The sequence below is a fragment of the Carcharodon carcharias genome, chromosome 1, assembly GCF_017639515.1.
Source record: "Carcharodon carcharias isolate sCarCar2 chromosome 1, sCarCar2.pri, whole genome shotgun sequence".
Taxonomy (NCBI): domain Eukaryota; kingdom Metazoa; phylum Chordata; class Chondrichthyes; order Lamniformes; family Lamnidae; genus Carcharodon; species Carcharodon carcharias.
In genome coordinates, this window is record NC_054467.1 from 220,317,486 (window position 1) to 220,336,939 (window position 19,454).

Sequence of the window (19,454 nt, forward strand, 5' to 3'; positions counted from 1 at the left end):
CAGAGATGCATGTGCGAAAGAGCGCAGGCTCCGACTCTCCCTCCTCCTCCCTCACCCTCACAGGTAGCGCTGAGTGCTTCTGGGCGTGCTTCACGCTGGGCAAGCCAGCCCACATAAAATGGCTCCTGACCGGCCCGTCTGACAGGGAGAAAATTCTCTCCCACATGTTTAAAAGGATTTTTTTCTGTTTGTTTGTTACCTAAAGACTTTCAGTAAATTGAAAGATAATCATTCCTGGATTGCCAAGTGAAAAAGTTCTTTTATATAAAATGTTTTTGTTTTATTCACAAAGTTCATTTACTATGTATTTTATTTTCACCCAAACCTCACCTCAACAACTTCCAACTCACCTTCATGCCCTTCCTGCTCCCCGCCAAACGCTCTGCCCCATTGACTCCAATCTGTTATGCAGGTTCCTTCCCTTTGTCCCACCCCCAACTAACCTGTAGACCTAACCTGTGTTCTAGAATTCCCTCACAAGTCTCTCTGCTTCTCTACCTCCCTGTCCTCCGTATCCTTCTTAAAACCCATTTTTTTGAACTATCATTTGATCACTTTCAATATCTCCTTCTTTGGCTTAATATTGATTTTTTTTTTTAAATTATACCTCTGTTTTTAATGACTATACATTTTCTGTGATATTTTTCTGTGTGAATGGTATATTGTTGTTTACCTGTTAAATCCCAGACTCTTGCTCACCCTTTTGAAATTCTATCTGTCAATCTGTCAATTATATCTGTCAAACTCTAGCAGTTGGCTAGACCCAGACAATTTTTCACCCCACCTTTCTTTTTGGAAGTACTGTACTTCCTTTGCATCTGCTTTGGTGACTTCATTCTTCACACCAGAATTTTTGAAATTCCCTTTGTTCTGGCAGTTTCCCCTCATCAAAATCAACAAGGACCTCACCTGGATTATCATGAGTTTCCACACCTCATGGGTCACGCTCAATCCTTTCACAAAAATGACAGCTGACTTCTTGCCTCCCATCCCACCAGATAGCACTTCTGCCAAACCATGATCCAATCATCAAGCATGACCTTTCCTACTGCTTAGCTTTCCAAAGGGAATGTTCCTTTTGCCAGACACTTGTTCCCTCAACCTTGCTCCCAGCTACTCTTCCCCAGGCACCTTCCCATGCAATTGTAACTCATGCAACATCTGTCCATCAGTTTCCATATCGTTGTGGAGCCCCAAACCTCTCTTTCTGTGAGGCAGCGAATAACCTTGACAAATGCATAATACTGGGGGTGCTCCAAAGCTTAAGTAAAAACAGAAAATGTTGCAAATACTCGTCAAATCTGGCAGCATCTGTGGAGAATGAAACAGAGTTAACCTTTCAGGCCTGTGCCCTTTCATGAGGAAGTGGTCACAGCCAAGAATATGATAAATCTGAGAAGACAATAAAAGTAAGGGAAATAATGTGGAACTGCAGGGAAAATAGTGGCAGGTTTAGTTTGATATTGTCAGAACTGAGGGAAAAGTTCTGACAAATAGTCTATCGCCCAAAATATATTTTAGTCCTTTCAGATGCTGAGGAACTTCCTGTTAAGTTTTCTGCATTTTCTGCTTTTATTTCAGATTTCCAGCATGTGTAGTTTTTCTTTTTACCTCTGCCAGCTTGGATCTTGTTTTAAAAAATTTGACGAATTTAACTAACGTGTGATTCTACACCTCTGCAGGGCACAACACCTCTGAGTCTGGCAAACCAAAGCATTTTTTCAAGTTGCACACAATTTACTATGGCAAAAAATATAACTAAGAATTTAATTAAAATTAATAAGTTGGATGTCATTTAATTGGGGATCTCAGCTTTTCTACTCTCTCTAATACAGTCCAACATGTCTGGCACTTTTTAATTAATGTTACATACTGTACATCTGCTGATAATTCTATTAACACATCAGTTAAATTCAAGTCCTGCCAGTAAGTATTAAAGTTGCATAAATCAAGTTTTGTTTCATTTCTTCCCCCTCGTTCAGTGTTAAGCATATTCAGTGACTGACCCTGTGTCTCTCAGACATTTTTCACCCTGGTATTTTTGGTCCAAATCCCTGCAGACATTAATAAAGAGAAAGGTTAGTTGCCTCATTGAGTGGTCTGCTTTTTTTAAATTATTTCATGAGAGGTAGCTGTCGCAGGCAAGGTCAGCATTTGTTGCCCATCCATAATTACCCTTGAGAAGGTGGTCGTGGTGAGCCGCCTTCTTGAACCGCTGTAGTCTATCTGGTGCAATACAGTCACAGTGCTGTTAGGGAGAGAGTTCCAGAATTTGATCCAGTGATGGTGAAGGAGCGGCGATGGTTCCAAGTCAGGATGGTGTGTGGCTTGGAGGAGAACTTACAAGTGGTAGTTTTCCCATGCAACTGCTGCTCTTGTCCTCTAGGTGGTAGAGGTTGTGGGTTAGGAAGGTGCTGTCAAAGCAGCCTTGGTGAGTTGCTACTATGCATCTTGTAGATATATGGTACACACTGCTGCCACTGTGTGTCTGTGGTGGAGGGAGTGAATGTTTATGGATGGGATGCCAATCAAGTGAGCTGCTCTATCCTGGACGGCGTCAAGTTTCTTGAGTGTTGTGGCAGCTGCACTCATCCAGCCAAGTGGGGAGTATTCCATCACATTCCTGACTTGTGCCTTATAGATGGTGGACAGGCTGTGGGTTGTCAGGAGGTGAGTTACTCATTGCATGATTTCCAACTTCTAGACTGCTCTTGTAGCCACAATATTTATATGGCTAGTCCAGTTCCATTTCTGGTCATTGGTAACCGTCAGTATGTTGATGGTGGGGGATTCAGCAAAGGTAATGCCATTGAATATCAAGGGGAGATGGTTAGAAGTTCATTGCCTGGTACTTAAGTGGCGCTAATCCTACCTGCCACTTATCATGAATGTCGTCCATGTCTTGCTGCATTTTGGTTCCGACTGCTTCAGTATCTGAGGAATTGCAAAAGGTACTGATCATTGTGAAATCATCAGTGAATATCCTCACTTCTGACATTATAATGGAAGGATGGCCGTTGATGAAGCAACTGAAGATGATTGGATCTAGCATTACCCTGAGGACCTCCTGTACATACTTTATTAGCACTGGCGACACTTCCAAACACAAGATGTGATGACATACATGTAAAAAAATGGTACATTTTTAAGATGGTTCCTACATTACAGCAGTTACTACATTTCAAAAGTACACCATTGGCTGTAAAGTGTTTTGAGACATCTGTGATCATGAACGATGCTACATAAATGCCAGTCTTTCATTTTTCCCCTCAAGGTTTTTGTGTTGTGGCTCATCAAAATGATAGAAAAAATAGGTATCTTTTATTATTTGGTGTTTCCATCACAGATCATTATATTCGGAGAATGGGAAATTTTACAGGCCATGAATTGGGTGCACTGACCTTCTTGTCTGATATACATTGCTGTTGCACAAAGCTCTGTGCTAACTCGTAAAGCTGACACATTAAGAACATAAGTTAGGAAGAGAATAGGCCATTAAAGCCCAACAATTTCATCCTCTTTTCGGAGATTTATTCATCCCTTACCAATCTTCTCACCAGGTCTCTCAATCTCTCCAAAGCACTTTCTTGTCTCCTCCATGATCTATTCTCCTGGATTATTTCAAAATCTATAAACTCCAATATTGCAGGCCTAGTGTAAAGCTGCCAGGGCTGCATAATGGGCAGTTGCTGTGTGTAATCCCACGGTTGGAAACTGGGCTGGCCAGATAATTCAAGCCCCATTCATGTTTCTGATGCTCCCTGCACTACTTCTGCCTTGCATTGGTAGCGAGGTTTTCTCGATGATGGTATGAAATCACAGACAATAAAGGTTACAGTTTCAGAATAAAGAGAAGGAATCTTCTTAATTGATGGCAGTAAAAGGAGGGGAAATGGATGGTGATGAAAAAGCTGCCGAATCCAGTGTGTAACTAATTTTTTATAATTTTAGAGGGGCATTGAGCCTTGCGTGGTGACCATCGCAACCTCCAAAAACCCATTAATGTTTCTTTGTTGCAAAATGTGACATGCTGTAAAGCGGGTACACCAACTAGTGTACTGAGAGTCAGGTGCACTAGCCTGTGCGCTGAGAATGGCACATGTTAGATCATGTGGGGAGAATCGAGCTTTACCCCCTTGTGGTTATGCCTCTGAACTTGCAAAAACAAAAGACTGCAGCCACTGCTATTGTTCATCAGAGTGAAATTGAGTAATAACCTTTTCAACAAAATCCCTGCTCATAGATCCAAATGTACAGGCATCATTTGCCAGTAACAGGCAGCTGTAATATTGATGTATAATACCTTCCTGAGGAGCTGAATAAAGTGTTCAGATTGCTGCGAATTGCCGTATTGGCTGCAAATGATACAATCTAAGATGAGATGTGGTCGTGGTGTCTGACTCTGTCTTCTGTTTGCCTGCACAGAATTTTAATACACTGGTGTTTGCACTGGGAATAAGAAAAAACACACAGCTATCCTTTTCTTTGTTGATGCCAAGTCTATTAGAAAACAAACTTAATATGCCAAAAACATTAAAAAGAAAGCGAAGAAACCATGACAAATGTGCAGTAGCAAAAGAGTCTGGTCTTTTAGAGTGAAGTTCCCTCTGAAAAACAGTCACACCTGAAATGCTTACCTGTCTGTCTTTCTCTTTCAGATTGTATTTGCTTCTATTTTTCATCATTTGCATATATTGCCTTTTAACTCAGTCTGAAAATACTTCTTCATGTAAGACATCTAGTTATGAAAGTGTTACCATGGAAAGGTTAAGCTGCTCGGTATTAGTGTTTCTTTGGTTCCTTGATGGAAAGTGTAGTGGGAGTTTAAAACCTTGGTATAAAGCATTTCCCCCATCAAATAATTTTGATAAAGTCTCCTGTCTATTAGGAGAAATTCATAGTTTCAATCTTTTGTTTCTTCCCTGCAAACTTCTTATTTGCACAATGAATTGCTCAGTGGACAACAATTGCAAGAAGGTCACCACAATTTCACAATGTATCCTGTCTTTACCCCAATCTGCAGGTCTCTAATCAAGAAAAATCCAAATACATAACAGTTGGCAATCTTCTTACAAGGACAGAATGGAGCACACTTTACTACAGCCTCTGATATTCTTTCCGCTTTTAGTATTGAAATCTGTTGCAGCTTGGTATAACAACAGCTTTTTTTAAATTCATTCACAGATCTGTGCAGCACTGGCAAGGCCAGCATTTATTGTCCATCACTAATCGCCCATGAACCACTTTCTTGGATACAAATGAATGACTTGGTAGACCAATTCAGTGAGCAGTTAACAGTCCACCACATTTGCTATGGAACTGAAGTCACATGTCAGCTAGACTAGGTAAGCACAGCAAATTTCCTTCCCTAAAGGACATTAGTGAACTAGATGGATTTTTATTAACAATGTGATAGTATTATGGTCACCATTACTGAAACTAGCCTTTCATTTCAAATTTATTGAACTTAAATTTCCCAGATGCCATACTGAGATTTGAATGCATACTACATGATTACAAGCCCAGTGACTTAACCATTGCACTACCAAATGCCACGTTAGTGACTAAGATGCAGTTTAGTGGAGAGGCTAAATCATGGCCATAAGGATCAAGTACAATGAGTCCTTTGTTAACATGTACCAGGTTCTTGAATTACAACACCATTGGTGTAACATTTCTACAAAGCATCCTGTTAGGTATCTTGTACAGCTAGATTTGGGGCAACATTAATCGTTATCTTATGCATGATTCAGACAAGGACGTGGCTCACTTCAGATTGTGCGAAGAAATCTGGCCATAATGAGGGGTTATGAGGTGAAAAGAGTAAAAAATTAAAAGGTTTTTTTTGAATGGTTAAGTACAGTTCACATGTCAAAGCTGTGGGGTTCTGCATGAAGGGACTTGCCTCTTCTTGCAGCAATAATAGAATCCCTGATAAGAGAGATCCACACCCAAAGTCACAAAATAAAACATGCTTTCTTTTGCAAACTGTCAGGAAAGCTACACAACGTAGTATTGGATAAGATGATTTTATATTGAGAGCTCTAAACCACAATCAACTGAATCTTTACAAAGCTAACCCAACCCAAAAACTGCATAATAATCTTAAAACACAGCTAGGTGATGAATGAAGTTTGCCTATTTTGAGACTCGCAAGCGTACTCCTGTCCTCGCCTGCTCAGAAATCAAACTGGGACTGTTCCTACTTAGAAGTTAAGTGATACAAACCTTATTTGGAACATGAAGAGGAAAGAACTTAATTACAAATAAGATACCCTCTACCATACATAAGAAATTAGTCATGTAACCTCAAAAACTATAAATATTGAAAGTACACACTGAAATTTTAGATTCGCTGAATTTGCTCCTGTGTCTCTCAAAGTAAAGGTATAACTATTAGAACTTGGCAATGATAATTCTCTACATAACTGGGACAGAGTCATCTTGCTAACTCTGTGGTCTTCCTTTGGGGAATAAAAGTAAATGTTACTTTAATAATTTATGGATATTCTACTTAAATTTTTAACTAACAAAAGTTGAATTTAAGCAATGGGTTCTCTACTAGAAGGAAGATTGTATTTTCTATCTTAGAACTGTTAATTTTGTGATTTACTGTCTCACCAAACTGTGACTTACATGTGAAGTTCTTTAGTAAACTTCTAAATGCTCTAGAATTTATATTGTCTCACATAGTCTTCTTAATCGCTATCTTGTGAACCTGAATCTATACACCTTTTGGTGGGGCGGCATATTACTGAGGAAAAATTTCCAGACACTCATGACATCCGGAATATTAAAATACGTCTGAAACTTGATAAAAAGAGCTATTGGGAGGATTTAATTTTCTCAGCTGGTTCCTTTCCTTTAGAGAGAGACTGATCAGTCCTTTACACCCATTAAGCGACTTGAGGATCTGTCCTTCTCAACCTAAGGTTGACAGGGATCATCTCAGGCATTTGCATGCTTTCAGATTGTCCCAAAGAGGGGCAAGGATTATGAGTTGCATTCTGTGAATAAGTATGAACTCACTCAGTAAAACAGGCTTGTCTAATGCAGCCCATTGAGGGTCATTGAACTCAGGAGTGGGGAGCTGAGGGTCATTGAACCCAGGAGCGAGGAGCTGAAGGTCATTAAACCCAGGACCGGGGAGATGAGGGTCATTGAACCCAGGACCGGGGAGATGAGGGTCATTGAACCCAGGAGCGGGGAGCTGAGGGTCATTGAACCCAGGAGCGGGGAGATGAGGGCCATTGAACCCAGGAACGGGGAGATGAGGGTCATTGAACCCAGGGGCGGGGGTGGGGCTGAGGGTCATTGAACCCAGGAGCAGGGAGATGAGGGTTGGGGAGCCCACAAGTGGAGATGCCGGGAAGCCAGGACCAGGTGTCCAGAATGGAGAAAGAGGTAGCAGGAGCAGGACCCATTGGCATCTGATTAGGTGAGTAACTGGAGATTGCGTGAGAGAGTGTGTGAAGGGGGTACAGAGAGAGAGAGAGGGTGAGAGAGAGAGGGAGTGTGTGAGGGGAAGAGAGAAAGAGTGAGCGGGGAGAGAGAGAATGTGTAAGATGCAAGAGAAGGAATGTGTGGGGGGAAGAGAGAGTGTGTGATGGGGGAGAGTGAGAGACTGTGTGTGTGTTGAGGGGGAGACAGAGAGATTATGTGTGATGAGGAGAGAAAGGGAGAGTGTGTGAGGAGGAAAGAGAGAGAGGGAGGCCAGAATTTTCTAGCCACCTCCACACAACCCCACACCCCAGCCACAGTGGATTCCCCTGCGGTGGGGCCGGCAAGCCATTGAAATCTCTGTTCACATCAGTGGGACCGGAAGATCCCGCCAGTGTGAAGGGCTGGAAAATTCCAGCCAAAGACTGTGAGTGGGGAGAGAGAGTGAGAGCATGTGAGTGGGGAGAGAGAGAGAATGTGTGAGTGTGTGTGGGGGAGAGGAAGACTGTGTGCGGGGAGGGAGAGAGTGTGTGATGGGGAGATGAGGGTCTGAGGGAGGCGGGGGAGAGGGTTTGAGGGAGGAGAGGGATAGGATGTAAGGGGGAGAGAGGCTGTGGGTGGGGGTAGAGGAGACAGAGCGTGTGAGGGTGGCAGAGGAAGAGGGTGTGAGGGGGCAGAGGGAGAGAGTTTGAAGGGCAGAGGGAGAGAGTGTGAGGGGGGAGAGAGAAGAAACAGAATGTGTGCGGGGGCAGAGTGTGTCCATACGTCTGGCTCACTCCCAGTATCAGGGTTTACCCACACATACCATCATGCACTCTCATCCAGTCTCACAGTGGATTGAGACTGGGAGTAAGCCAGGCACACACAGTCTTACCCTATCACACTAATACTCATCTTTACTTTTTACTCGTTTTTTTGCCCTCCTCCACACTTCATTGAACCAGTGCTGATCCCCTGGCTTGATGGTAATGGTAGAATGGGGGATATGCCAGGCCATGTGGTTATAGATTGTGGTTGAATACAATTCTGCTGCTGCTGATGGCCCACAGCGCCTCATGGATGCCCAGTCTTGAGCTGCTGGATCTGATCAAAATCTATCCCATTTAGTGTGGTGGTAGTGCCACAAAACACAATGGGGTGTATCCTCAATGTGAAGGCAGGACTTTGTCTCCACAACGATTGTGCAGTGGTCATTCCTACTGATACTGTCATGGGCAGATGCAATTGCAGCAGGTACGCTGGTGAGGATGAGGTTAAGTATGTTTTTCCCTTTTGTTGGTTCCCTCACCACCTTCTGCAGATCCAGTCAAGCAGCTATTTCCTTTAGGACTCAGCCAGTTTGGTCAGTGCTATTGACCCACTCTTGGTGATGGACATTGATGTTCCCCCACCCAGAGTGCCCTTGCCACCCTCCGTGCTTCCTCCAAGTGATGTTCAACATGAAGGAGCATTGATTCATCAGCTGAGAGAGGCGGTAAATGGTAATCAGCAGAAGATTTCCTTGCCCATGTTTGACCTGATGCCATGAGACATCATGGGGTCTGGAGTCGATGTTGGGGACTGCGAGGACAACTCCCGCCCGACTGTATACTACTGTGCCACCACCTCTGCTGGGCCTATCCTGCCAGTGGGACAGGACATACCCAGGGATGGTGTCTGGGACATTATCTCTCAGGTATGATTCCGTGAGGATGACTATGTCAGGCTCTCCCAATTTTGGCACAAGCCCCCAGATGTTAGTAAGGAGGATTTTGGAGGGTCGACAGGGCTGAGATTCCCGTTGTCATTTCCGGTGCCTTGGTCAATGCCAAGTGGTCCATCCAGTTTCATTCCGTTTTTGTGACTTTGTAGTGGTTTGTTACAACTGAGTAGGCCATTTCAGAGGCAACCACATTGCTGTGGGTCTGGAGTCATGTGGAGTCCCTAAAGCGACATTAGTGAACCAGATGGGTTTTTACAACAATTGACAATGGTTCTATGGTCATCATTAGACTTTTAAGTCCCGATTTTTATTAAATCCAAATTCCACCATCTGCCATGGTGGGATTTGAACCTGAGTCCCCAGACCATTACCTGGATCTCTGGATTACTAGTCCAGTGCCAATACTACTATGCCGTTGCCTCCCCATATGCCATTGCCTCCCAATTTGCAGTACCAGTGCCTTCAGCCTTTTCTTGATATTATGTGGCGTGAATCGAATTGGCTGAAGACAGGCATCTGTGATGCTGGGAACCTCCAGATGAGGCCAAGATGGATCATCTACATAGAGCAAATATTTGTCCTTACACTCAATCACCATTCTGTGATGAATTAGCTGGTCTCAACAGTTAGCATTAGTGTCCTTGAACTAGATAGGCAAAGTTAGCCAGGACTCCTGCTCCATATTAGTATCCTTATGGGAATGTGTGTGTACATGCACATGGGCTGGGACCAGTGTCCTGGTCAATTGTGTAACTAGGGTTGTAGACAGAGCTTTAAACTAATAGCAGGCAGAGGGTTTGGGTGAAGGGAGACTTAGAAATCCAAAGAGAAAGGTCGAGGTACTGGCACTGTATACTAATGTGGGCAAAGACAAGCAGAGTGCGACAGGAAGGGACAGAGAGTTTAACAGAAAATGTACATCAGTGAATAAGATCATTAGAGAGAAAAGAAGTTAAAAAAAATTTAAGGTTCTTTATCTGAGTGCATGAGGCATCTGCAATAAGATAGACGAATTAGTGGCACAAATTGAGTAAATGATTTAGATCTAATTGCCACTACAGCAACATGGTTACAAGGTGATCAAAGTTGGTAAATAGATATTCTAGGGTACACAATATTTCAGAAAGACAGATAGAAAGGCAATGAAGGTGGGATAGCCTTTATAGTAAAGGATGATATAAGGACATTAGTGAGAAAAGATCTGGCTGGCATTTGCAAGTCCTGAAGTAGAATCAGTATGGGTGGAAATTAGGAATAGCAAGAGTCAGGAAACACTGTGGAAGTAGTTTGTAGACACTCTACCAGTGGTTATACCACTAGGGAGAGCATTAAACAAGAAATTATTGGAGCCTGTAACAAAGGAAATATAATAACTGTGGGAAACTTTAATCTTAATATCGACTGCAACAACCAAATTGGCAAGAATGATCCAGAAGATGAGTTTGTAGAAGGTTTTGTGATAGTTCCTTGGAGCAGTACATAGTGGAATGGTCTAGGGATAAAGCTTCCTTAGATCTAATGTTGTGTAATGAAGCACGGTTAAATAGTAATGCCATAGTAAAAGATCCATTGGGAAATAGTGATCATAATACCATTCAATTCCATGTTTAGTTTGAAAGTGACATATTCCAGTCAGAATCGAAAGTCTTAAATTTAAACGAATAAGAGAATAGCTAAAGTAAATGTTGGTCCCTTAGAAGGAGAGACAGGAGAAATTATCATGGGAAATGAGGAAATGGTGGAGGCATTGAACAAATATTTTGCATCTGTTTTCACAGTAGAAGACACAAGTTCTAAGGTACTACAGGTGCTAAGTTAAAATACTCAGAGAGCCGGTGCAGACACGATAGGCTGAGTACCATAACAATTCTGTGATTCTGTGACTGCGAACATCTAGAAGGACAAGGAACCACCACCTGGAAGTAACCCTCCAAGCCACTCGCCATCCTGGCTTGGAAATATATCACCATTCCTTCAATGTTGCCAGGTAAATATCCTGGAATTCCCTCCCTAACAGCACTGTGGGCGTACCTGCACCACAGGAACTGCAGCAATTCAAGAAGGCAGCTCACCACCACCTTCTCAAAGTCAATTAGGGATGGGCAATAAATGCTGGCCTAACCAGTGACGCCCATGTCCCGTAAATGAATTTTAAAAAAAGAAATAGATGAAAACCTAGGGACCAAAAAGGGTAGCAGATTAGGGAAATTAATATCAGCAGAGATAAAAAAGTATTGGTGAAATTTAAGGAACTAAAATCCAACAAACCACCGGTATCTGATGGCCTTCACCCTAAGGTTACAAAAGAGATAGCTGCAGAGATAGTGGATGTGCCAGCTATGATTTTAGAAAATTCCTTAGATTCTGGAATGGTCCCACTAGATTGGAAGTTGGCAAATGTTACACCACTTTTCAAGAAAGGAGGGAGAGAGAAAACAGTGAACTACAGGTCAGTTAACCTAACATCAGTTGTTGGAGAAATACTTGAATCTATAATTATGGAAATCTTAACAACACACGTAGAGAAGCATATTAGGACAAGTCAACATGCTTTACTAAAGGGAAATCCTGTTTTGCAAATTTATTAGTGTTTTTGAGGATGTAACTAGTAGGGTAAATAAAGGGGAACCAGTAGATGTAGTATACCTGAACTCCCAAAAAGCATTCAATAAGGTGCTGCACTGAAGGTTAATGGGCAAATAAGGGCTCGTGGAATTGGGGGTAATATATTAGCATGGATTGATTGGTTAATGGACAGAAAACAGAGTGGGCATAAACAGGGATTTTTCAAGTTGGTCTCCACATTTAAGGAAGGATACCCTTGCATTGGCGGTGCTATAGTGAAGGCTCACTGAATTGGTCCCTGGAATGATAGGGTTTTCCTATGATGAGAGGCTGAGTAAATTGGGTTTATATTCTCTGGAGTTTAGAAGGATGAAAGGCGATCTCATTGAAACCTACAAAATTATGAAGGGGCTTGATTGGATGGATGCTGAGAGGTTGCTTCCATTGGTCAGGGAATCTAGAGCAAAGGGGCACAGTCTCAAGGTAAGGAGCCAATCATTTGGGATTGAGATGAGGAGAGATTTCTTCACTCAAATATTTGTGAATCTTTGGAATTCTCTACCCCAAAGGGTTGTGGATGCTCCATCGCTGAATACATTTAAGGCTGGGATAGACAGATTTTTAGTCTCTCAGGGAATTAAGGAAGATGGGGAGCAGGTGGGAAAATGGATTTGAAGCCCAAGATCAGCCGTGATCATATTGAATGGTAGAGCAGACTTGGGGCGAAGTGGGAGGGCGGTGCGAGTGGTCTTCTCCTGCTCCTACTTCTTTAGTTCTTATTTTCTTATGTGCTTGTGGGTTTTTTGTGTGTGCATGAATATATAGAGTATATACACCATTACCAAATAGTCCATTGGCGTTCGCTGTTTTGGCTCATGCCAAGAATAGACAATTCAATGAGATGCCAGAGAGCTGCATGTGTCTTCTTACAAGGATAGGAAGAACAATTTCAAAGAAACCTGACACTATTCTAAGTGACTGGGCTTTAGAATGCAACTTGCATTTAAAGAGATGTAGATCGTATCAATCATTCTGCCTGAAGAGAGCATTATCCAGTCTCTTCTGCACCATGGATACTTTCAACAGGAACAACCCAAGAAAAAAGAATGAAGGTGTTAAATGCTTTTGGTATGGGTAGAATTCTTCATTACCAAGAGCTGGTCATTAACAAAATGACAAGAAATTTCTACATCCGAGTTTTTAATAAATATGGATCTTTCATTTCCTAATAGCCCCTAGAGCTGAGAAAACTGTTTTTGAAAATTACATTAAGAAAACCAGCAAAATCCTTGAGATTTTTTTGTGTGAAATTATTCAGCACTGTTAGTTTGAAGGGATGTCTGATTGAAAACTATCATGCCTTTATGATTCATACATAGGATTGAGAAACATCACAATTATCACGATATCACAATGTGACAGCATTGTTAGGAGATGATGTGTTAATTGAAAAGTTTCAATATTTAGAGAGTCCCTGAGTGTCTCAGTTTATCATATTTCAACCTCTTGCTACAGAATATGAATGTTCAATCTGTCAATGTGTTATATGTTGGGAATTCCAGACAGCTGTATATATGAACCAAGAATTGTATAATAATACAGTAAATCATTGAAAGATAAACTGGCTGCAGATAAGCTTGTAAGAATAGACTCGGGGATTTGGAAGCTCACAATAAAGTAGTGGTTTGAAGAAGACATTGCAAGGATACCACTTTACGTAGCATTTGTCTTCAGGCACAGTTTTGGAGATTGCTGTAAATTACTAGTTTCCTCCTTTAGATTCAAGTCTGAATTGTCATAAAAACACTGACCTAGATTGCCTTCTGAAATTTCTGGCAGAAAATGGAGAAAAGCGGAGTGGTGTTGCCTCCTGCTGAGTCCTTGCTTCCAAAAACTTGCTGGAACCATTTTCCTCCACACTCCTGAAGCATACTACAACACCCACCTTTTTCTCTACCAGTTATGTGCAAATGGTTGTGAGAGGGCATGGCTTGAAATCCCACTCCATTTTCCTTACCTGCCTCTCTGGATTAGAATGCAGATTTCAAAGAAATGCTGGGGCTCATTTCTGGCAGATAACTGGAAGAAGAGTCCTTGCAGACTGGAACAGAACTCAAACTAGATCCAGAAGACAGCTGCAGTGGTTTGCCAGATGGACTATTTTGGTGTGTGCATCAGGAACTGCAATTAATATTGTTTCCAAGAGATTCTCAAGGGCAATTAAGGATGGGCAATAAATGCTGGCCTAGCCAGCGACATCCCAAGGAAGAATACAAAAAAAATTATTGCAACCTCTCTAAATATTGAAACCGTGGATCTTTCTTAGACCTCTCCTGTTCTACTACTTTCAGAGAAAGAAGAGGAGCATCGTAATGTCTGGCACAGAAATCCCAGATACCACCCCTCAACTTGAAATGTTAACTATCTCTCTCTTCAAAGATGTTGCCAAGCTTGCTGAGTGTTTCCAGCAGTTGCTGTTTAGTTTCTGCATTATCCTCTGGTCCCTAGCTGCTGGTACATCTTCTCTCTGTTCAAGAGCTCACAGTGATTATTTTCAATCCAGAAAATAACATTTTGGGACGCAGTGTATAAGTAATTTGAGATGTGGTATGTGTCACATGTAGCATATGGGCACGGTACAGCTGACTTTCCAAAAGTCAGCTCTCCACACTAAAAATTGCCTCACCTCATGGGGGAATCATCCCAGATTTGCACTAAGTGCGGTAGCAGACAGGTAAAATGACACTTTACCCGCCAGCTGCAATGGCGGGTTTTCACGCAGTATTGTCCCAAACCTGCCATATTACTTATGCATTCCCGGGAAACACGCCATTTCAATGGCAGGTGGGCTCTCAGTCGCCCACCATTCCACCTCGCTGCTTCATCACACTGGGCGTTGTATCTCAGTGCTTCCAGCCCATGACTACTGCAGGGAAGATGTCCACAGAAGGCAAAAAAGACTGCAGCCCCCAGGTTTATTGATACATCACTGGAATGCCTTTTGGGCACTGTGGAGGCCTACTGTGATGTCCTCTACCCCCGCTCTGGCTACAAGATGGGCAGCGGTGTGACCAACCAGGTTTGGGAGGTGGTGGTAGTGGTGGTCAGTGCCAATGCTGCACAGAAGATGTTGGCCATCCAATGCAGATCGAGGATGAATGATCTCATCTGTGCCACCAGGGTAAGGCAACCACCTCATCACTCTAAACTCACACACTCAAACCCATCACACATTCATTTGCATCTCACTCACTGCCAGCTCATGGGACATCACCACCCATTCTCACACACATACCCTCACATCTCCAACTGGCCTTATATCCTCTGGAGACTGCCTCCTCAGCCTTTACTGCCTTGAGGCCACTTGCACATATCAACATGTGCCCCCACCCACACCCTGGGTTACCCACCTTCCCCTTGTCCTGCAGCCTCTTCTCTTGCCTGAGGCCACTTCCCCCCTTCGCCAAGCAAGCCCTAGCCCTGCAGCTATTGAAAAGCCACCCACGTATGGCTGATCTGGTAGGTAAAGGCCTGCCATGAGCCCCCCTAAAAGTGATTTGGTGCTGTCTATGAAGCCTGGCACTGATGACTGCGAGTGCTGACTGAAGCATGGTTGCCAAACAAACCTTGAAATCCCAAGTGAAGTGCAGCTCGCCAGGTACACGTCGCTTATGTGCTGTTGCGAAACAGGTCGGCAGGTTTTCCCGCCGATGTGGGCGGATGACCCAGCTGGGGCAACCATTCTGGAAGACAGGCCTAATAATGATATGCTGATGTATTACAATGAGGTTCCCGATGTCCAATGGCGGATAACGTGGCCCACCATTGGAGGGCTGAGTGGATGATCGTGAACTGGTTTCATGCCGTCGTGAAACCGAATGTGCCATATTGTTTGCTCAAGACACTGAACACGCCCAATGCCGGTGGACACGGAAAATCCTGGCCCAGGTCTGCTAACTGATAGATATTTGATTATTATGACTGGGGATTGGACACCCTTGAGGTGGGGTGGGGGGAATGGAGTGGGGAAATGGATTTTTGAGGCCAGGCAAGGAGGCACAAAGTGGGTAATGATCTTGGTGGGGGAGACGGGGGTGTCCCCGATGCACATAGGGCAACTCCCCCCAAAAGAGGGGACTTGCAACTCCGTCCTTCCCACTTTTTTAACCCAGATGAAAAAAAGCAGACTCCCCACTCTCGCCCACTTGCTCACACAAGCCACACTATGGTGTGGGCAGCATCATTTTCAAATCAATTGGCTTGTTAACAAGCTCAATTACCCATTAATGATTATTCTCAAAATGTTAGGTTGGATTTCAGCCACAGCCTTCCTCCCGTATTATGGGAACCAGGTCAGGGGTGGACAGTAAGGCAGTGGGCTAGCCACCCATCATATTTTACATGACCTCTGCTAAAAACACGCCTGGTGGGTGCTGTAAAACCTAGCCTAATACTGTTGTACCTGCAACCAAGAGTGTAGAAAGGGTTTGAGATAGTCCTTGGTCTTCCCTTGTCTAGCAGTTCCTACATTCCTACTACTGTTGGCACAGTTCATAAAAGTCCAAAAGGATCAATGCCCATTTTCTTTGATGAGGAGAGTGAACTGTAAGTTGACATTCAGGGGACAGTTTTAACCTATTCCACTGGTCAGGGAACTGACAGAATTGAGTGCAATTTTGGATTTACACCACAGCCAATTTTACTCTATTTATAAACTGGGGTGTAAAACAGGTGTTCACCCAATCCTATGGGTTTCCTACCTTGTAACTTAGGTTACAAATACCCCCAAAAGTCATCAGCTAAAATAAAGAGGAGGAGAAGTAAGTGTGTACAGGGAAGCTGAATCTCACATCTACAGATAATATCACAAGGAAAAGCATGTTGATAAATATAAAGAGCCTTGATAAATAAAACTGATTCTTGAACCTTTGGGGTAGTGACTCCAGAAGTGATGGTGTGAGGGTATGAAGAGAATTATTGTAAGAAAGGCTTTGGCCATGCTTCAATGTGTAAATGTGGATCCATGGCTTCCAACACTCTTGCCAGAGTCTTCCCACTTGAACATCAATATTATCAGCTCACTTTTATGATGTAGCAATTCTCATTTACTGGGCTGAACTTTGTGGGCTCTTTGGGACAGACTGGGAGATGAGAGGGCTGGCAAAATAGCAGGGAAAGACATCACTGTCTTCCCATTGCCATGGCACATTGCCAGTGGCAGGAATGTTAGCAACTGGGATGCCCATGAGGCCAAATGAGTCACTTAAGTGGCCAATCAAGGGTCACTTCCCACCTCAGTGGGCATTTTGCCCCCATCAGCATCACAGGAGCTGCCCAGCATGTTTTGGGGGTGTTGCCTTTTTTATGGGCACTCTTAAAACCCACAGAAGGGGGCCCTGATGGCAATGGTGTCCTCACAGCAATGGCACCACTGGTGCTTCATGATCCATCCACCTCTCACCAGGGCTTGGCTGCTAGACCTACCTAACCTACCTCAACTCTCTTCAATGGTGTCACACCATTGAGGGTCCCTCTTCTTTGGAGCTGCGCCCCCAGCAATGGCCACCAGTAGCAGTGGCACTGCTGAGCTGCTGACCTCTGATTGCCCCAAGAGCTGCCGGACAATTCTTAACTGGACTGTGGCCCCAGCCTGTTAATTGGCCACTAGCGGCAATGTGTTGCCCCAGCTCCAACTGCCCGTCAAAGCCAGGTTACCTCCCATTTTCAATCCCGGTGTGTGGGACTTGCTGGCAATCAGAAAAATTCAATCAACTGTTTTAATTAATATAGATTGAATTACATAGCATTTACAGCACAGAAACAGGCCATTCAACACAAATGTTCCATGCCAACATTTGCGCTCCATAGGAGCCTCCTCCCACCCCACTTCATCCAATCTTATCACCAGGTCCTTCTAAAACTTCTTGTTTTCCAAGATAATGTTCTTGTTTTCCTTTGTTGTGGCAGTGTTTAGCTATCCGTCCACTTCAGAAAAGACAGCTAAAAAACGGTTAGTTGCCAGAATATCAACATGAGAGCATAGCAAAATTTTTAGGATTTACATTTAAGTTACAAAAGGAGATCAAGAAAGACAATCTGAAAATGGAGTCTGGTTGCTTATATAGTGCAGATTGCTCTCATTAACCATGTACTAAATGCCTTTTAATCTAATTTTATTAGCTGTTTACTAGGTTGCATTGTCCACTGCTGTGCAGACTGACAATGAAAACTGTTCTATGTTCCATTTGCTATCGCAAAAATATGCCATGTCATACAGTAATATGGGGAAAATGTCATAATTATACCATTTTGGGATATTTGTGATCTTTTGTCATTTTACTTTTCATGTCTATATGATATTGCCATAAAATAAAAATCTTCTACCAACCTGTATCTTTCCTAATGCAGGTAACCTATCGATCAATGCCTGTTGTAAAATATTAGTTGGAAAACGTACTGTTCCTATCACCAGTATAGCAATTAACACCATCCAACCAATAACATGTTAGGTATTTTCACTCCCAGGTACAGTACAAGCCAGAAAGGTCCATGGTTTTATCCCGTGTGTTTGAAGGGCTTGTCAATCGTAGCCAGTGCAGCACAATCGGAATGCTCCATTTCAGGGTCCTTAGGCTAGGGAGGAGAAAAACAAGCTGACTGATTGATGCTTGGTGACTCTACTGGAATATGAGCATCACAAGAAGACAGGATCAGGTCTGGCTTTGATGTCCCTTTCAGTTGAACAACATTGATGCTCCATTTGCACAGCTCACAGATTAAGAAAAGCCCCAGTTTGGCAAAGTACCAGACGGCTGTCAACACTCATAGAACCATACTCCAGCATGAGTCAGCACTCCCAGGGGAAGGGATGGATCTGTTGTATTAATTACTTTAGAATCCTGTTGACAGTAAGTCAATAGCTTTGGCTTTTTGGCAATAAAATTGTACTACACAGATTTTAGTATAAATAAAATTGACAATATTGGCAGAAAATACTGTAGGAAAGGACAAAACAAGGAAATTAGGCTCAATGGAATTTGTCTTTAACAGGCAGGTTTGGCCTTGCTTGCTTACCTGCCACAGTTAGCCGAGCTGTCCTGCTCACTATTGTCCCAGCCCCCTCTACTGAGGCCTCGCACTGGTACAGTCCTTCGTCGGGTCGATGGTGCTTTGAATGGACCACATTCTGTACCATTAAGGATCCATCAGGCATCAGCTGCCTTCTCTCATCCATTGCCAGGTTTAAGAAGGCTCCGTCTTTTCTCCAGCCAATATTCACCAGGCCAAGGTCTGCTGTCGCCGAGCAGTTTAGTAGGAAAGATCCTCCTCGCACGGTTACTGTGTCCGAAGGCTCAGAAACAAACCTCAATGATATGAATCTTCTGATCTGGGAACCTGAAACAGAAAGGAACAATAATGAGGGTTAAAAATTGAACAATGTGCTGTTTCAACCAACCCTGCAATAAAGTTATAAATTACTTGTGTCTCAACCTTATTTCTGTTAATGCTGACTGATGATTGCAGATGTGCTGTTACCTAGTGCAGTGTGTCCAAGACTTTAGCCACTAGCTACATGTAGATAAATGGGAAACCAGCTATGGCAAATTGCACTTTTGAATAGCAAATGAATAAATAGGTAACAGACATCATTGTTGGGCTCATGATATCAATATTCACATTGAGATGATATGTGCCTGTGCATTGTAACCTATCAAATGTTTGTATAATTGTAAGATTAAATGCAGAA

At 43.1% G+C, this 19,454-nt stretch overlaps 1 protein-coding gene across 1 annotated transcript in view; it reads right to left on the bottom strand.

Moving 5' to 3' along the window:
* Positions 1-19,106, bottom strand: part of dcc (DCC netrin 1 receptor) — a gene marked incomplete at its 5' end in the record, with an annotated part of 933,706 nt that extends 914,600 nt beyond the window's left edge. The window contains one exon of the mRNA XM_041183487.1: positions 18,782-19,106. Within this exon, the coding sequence (XP_041039421.1) occupies positions 18,782-19,106 (325 nt within the window). The remainder of the gene's footprint in view (positions 1-18,781) is intronic.
* Between the last annotated feature and the right edge of the window lie 348 nt (positions 19,107-19,454).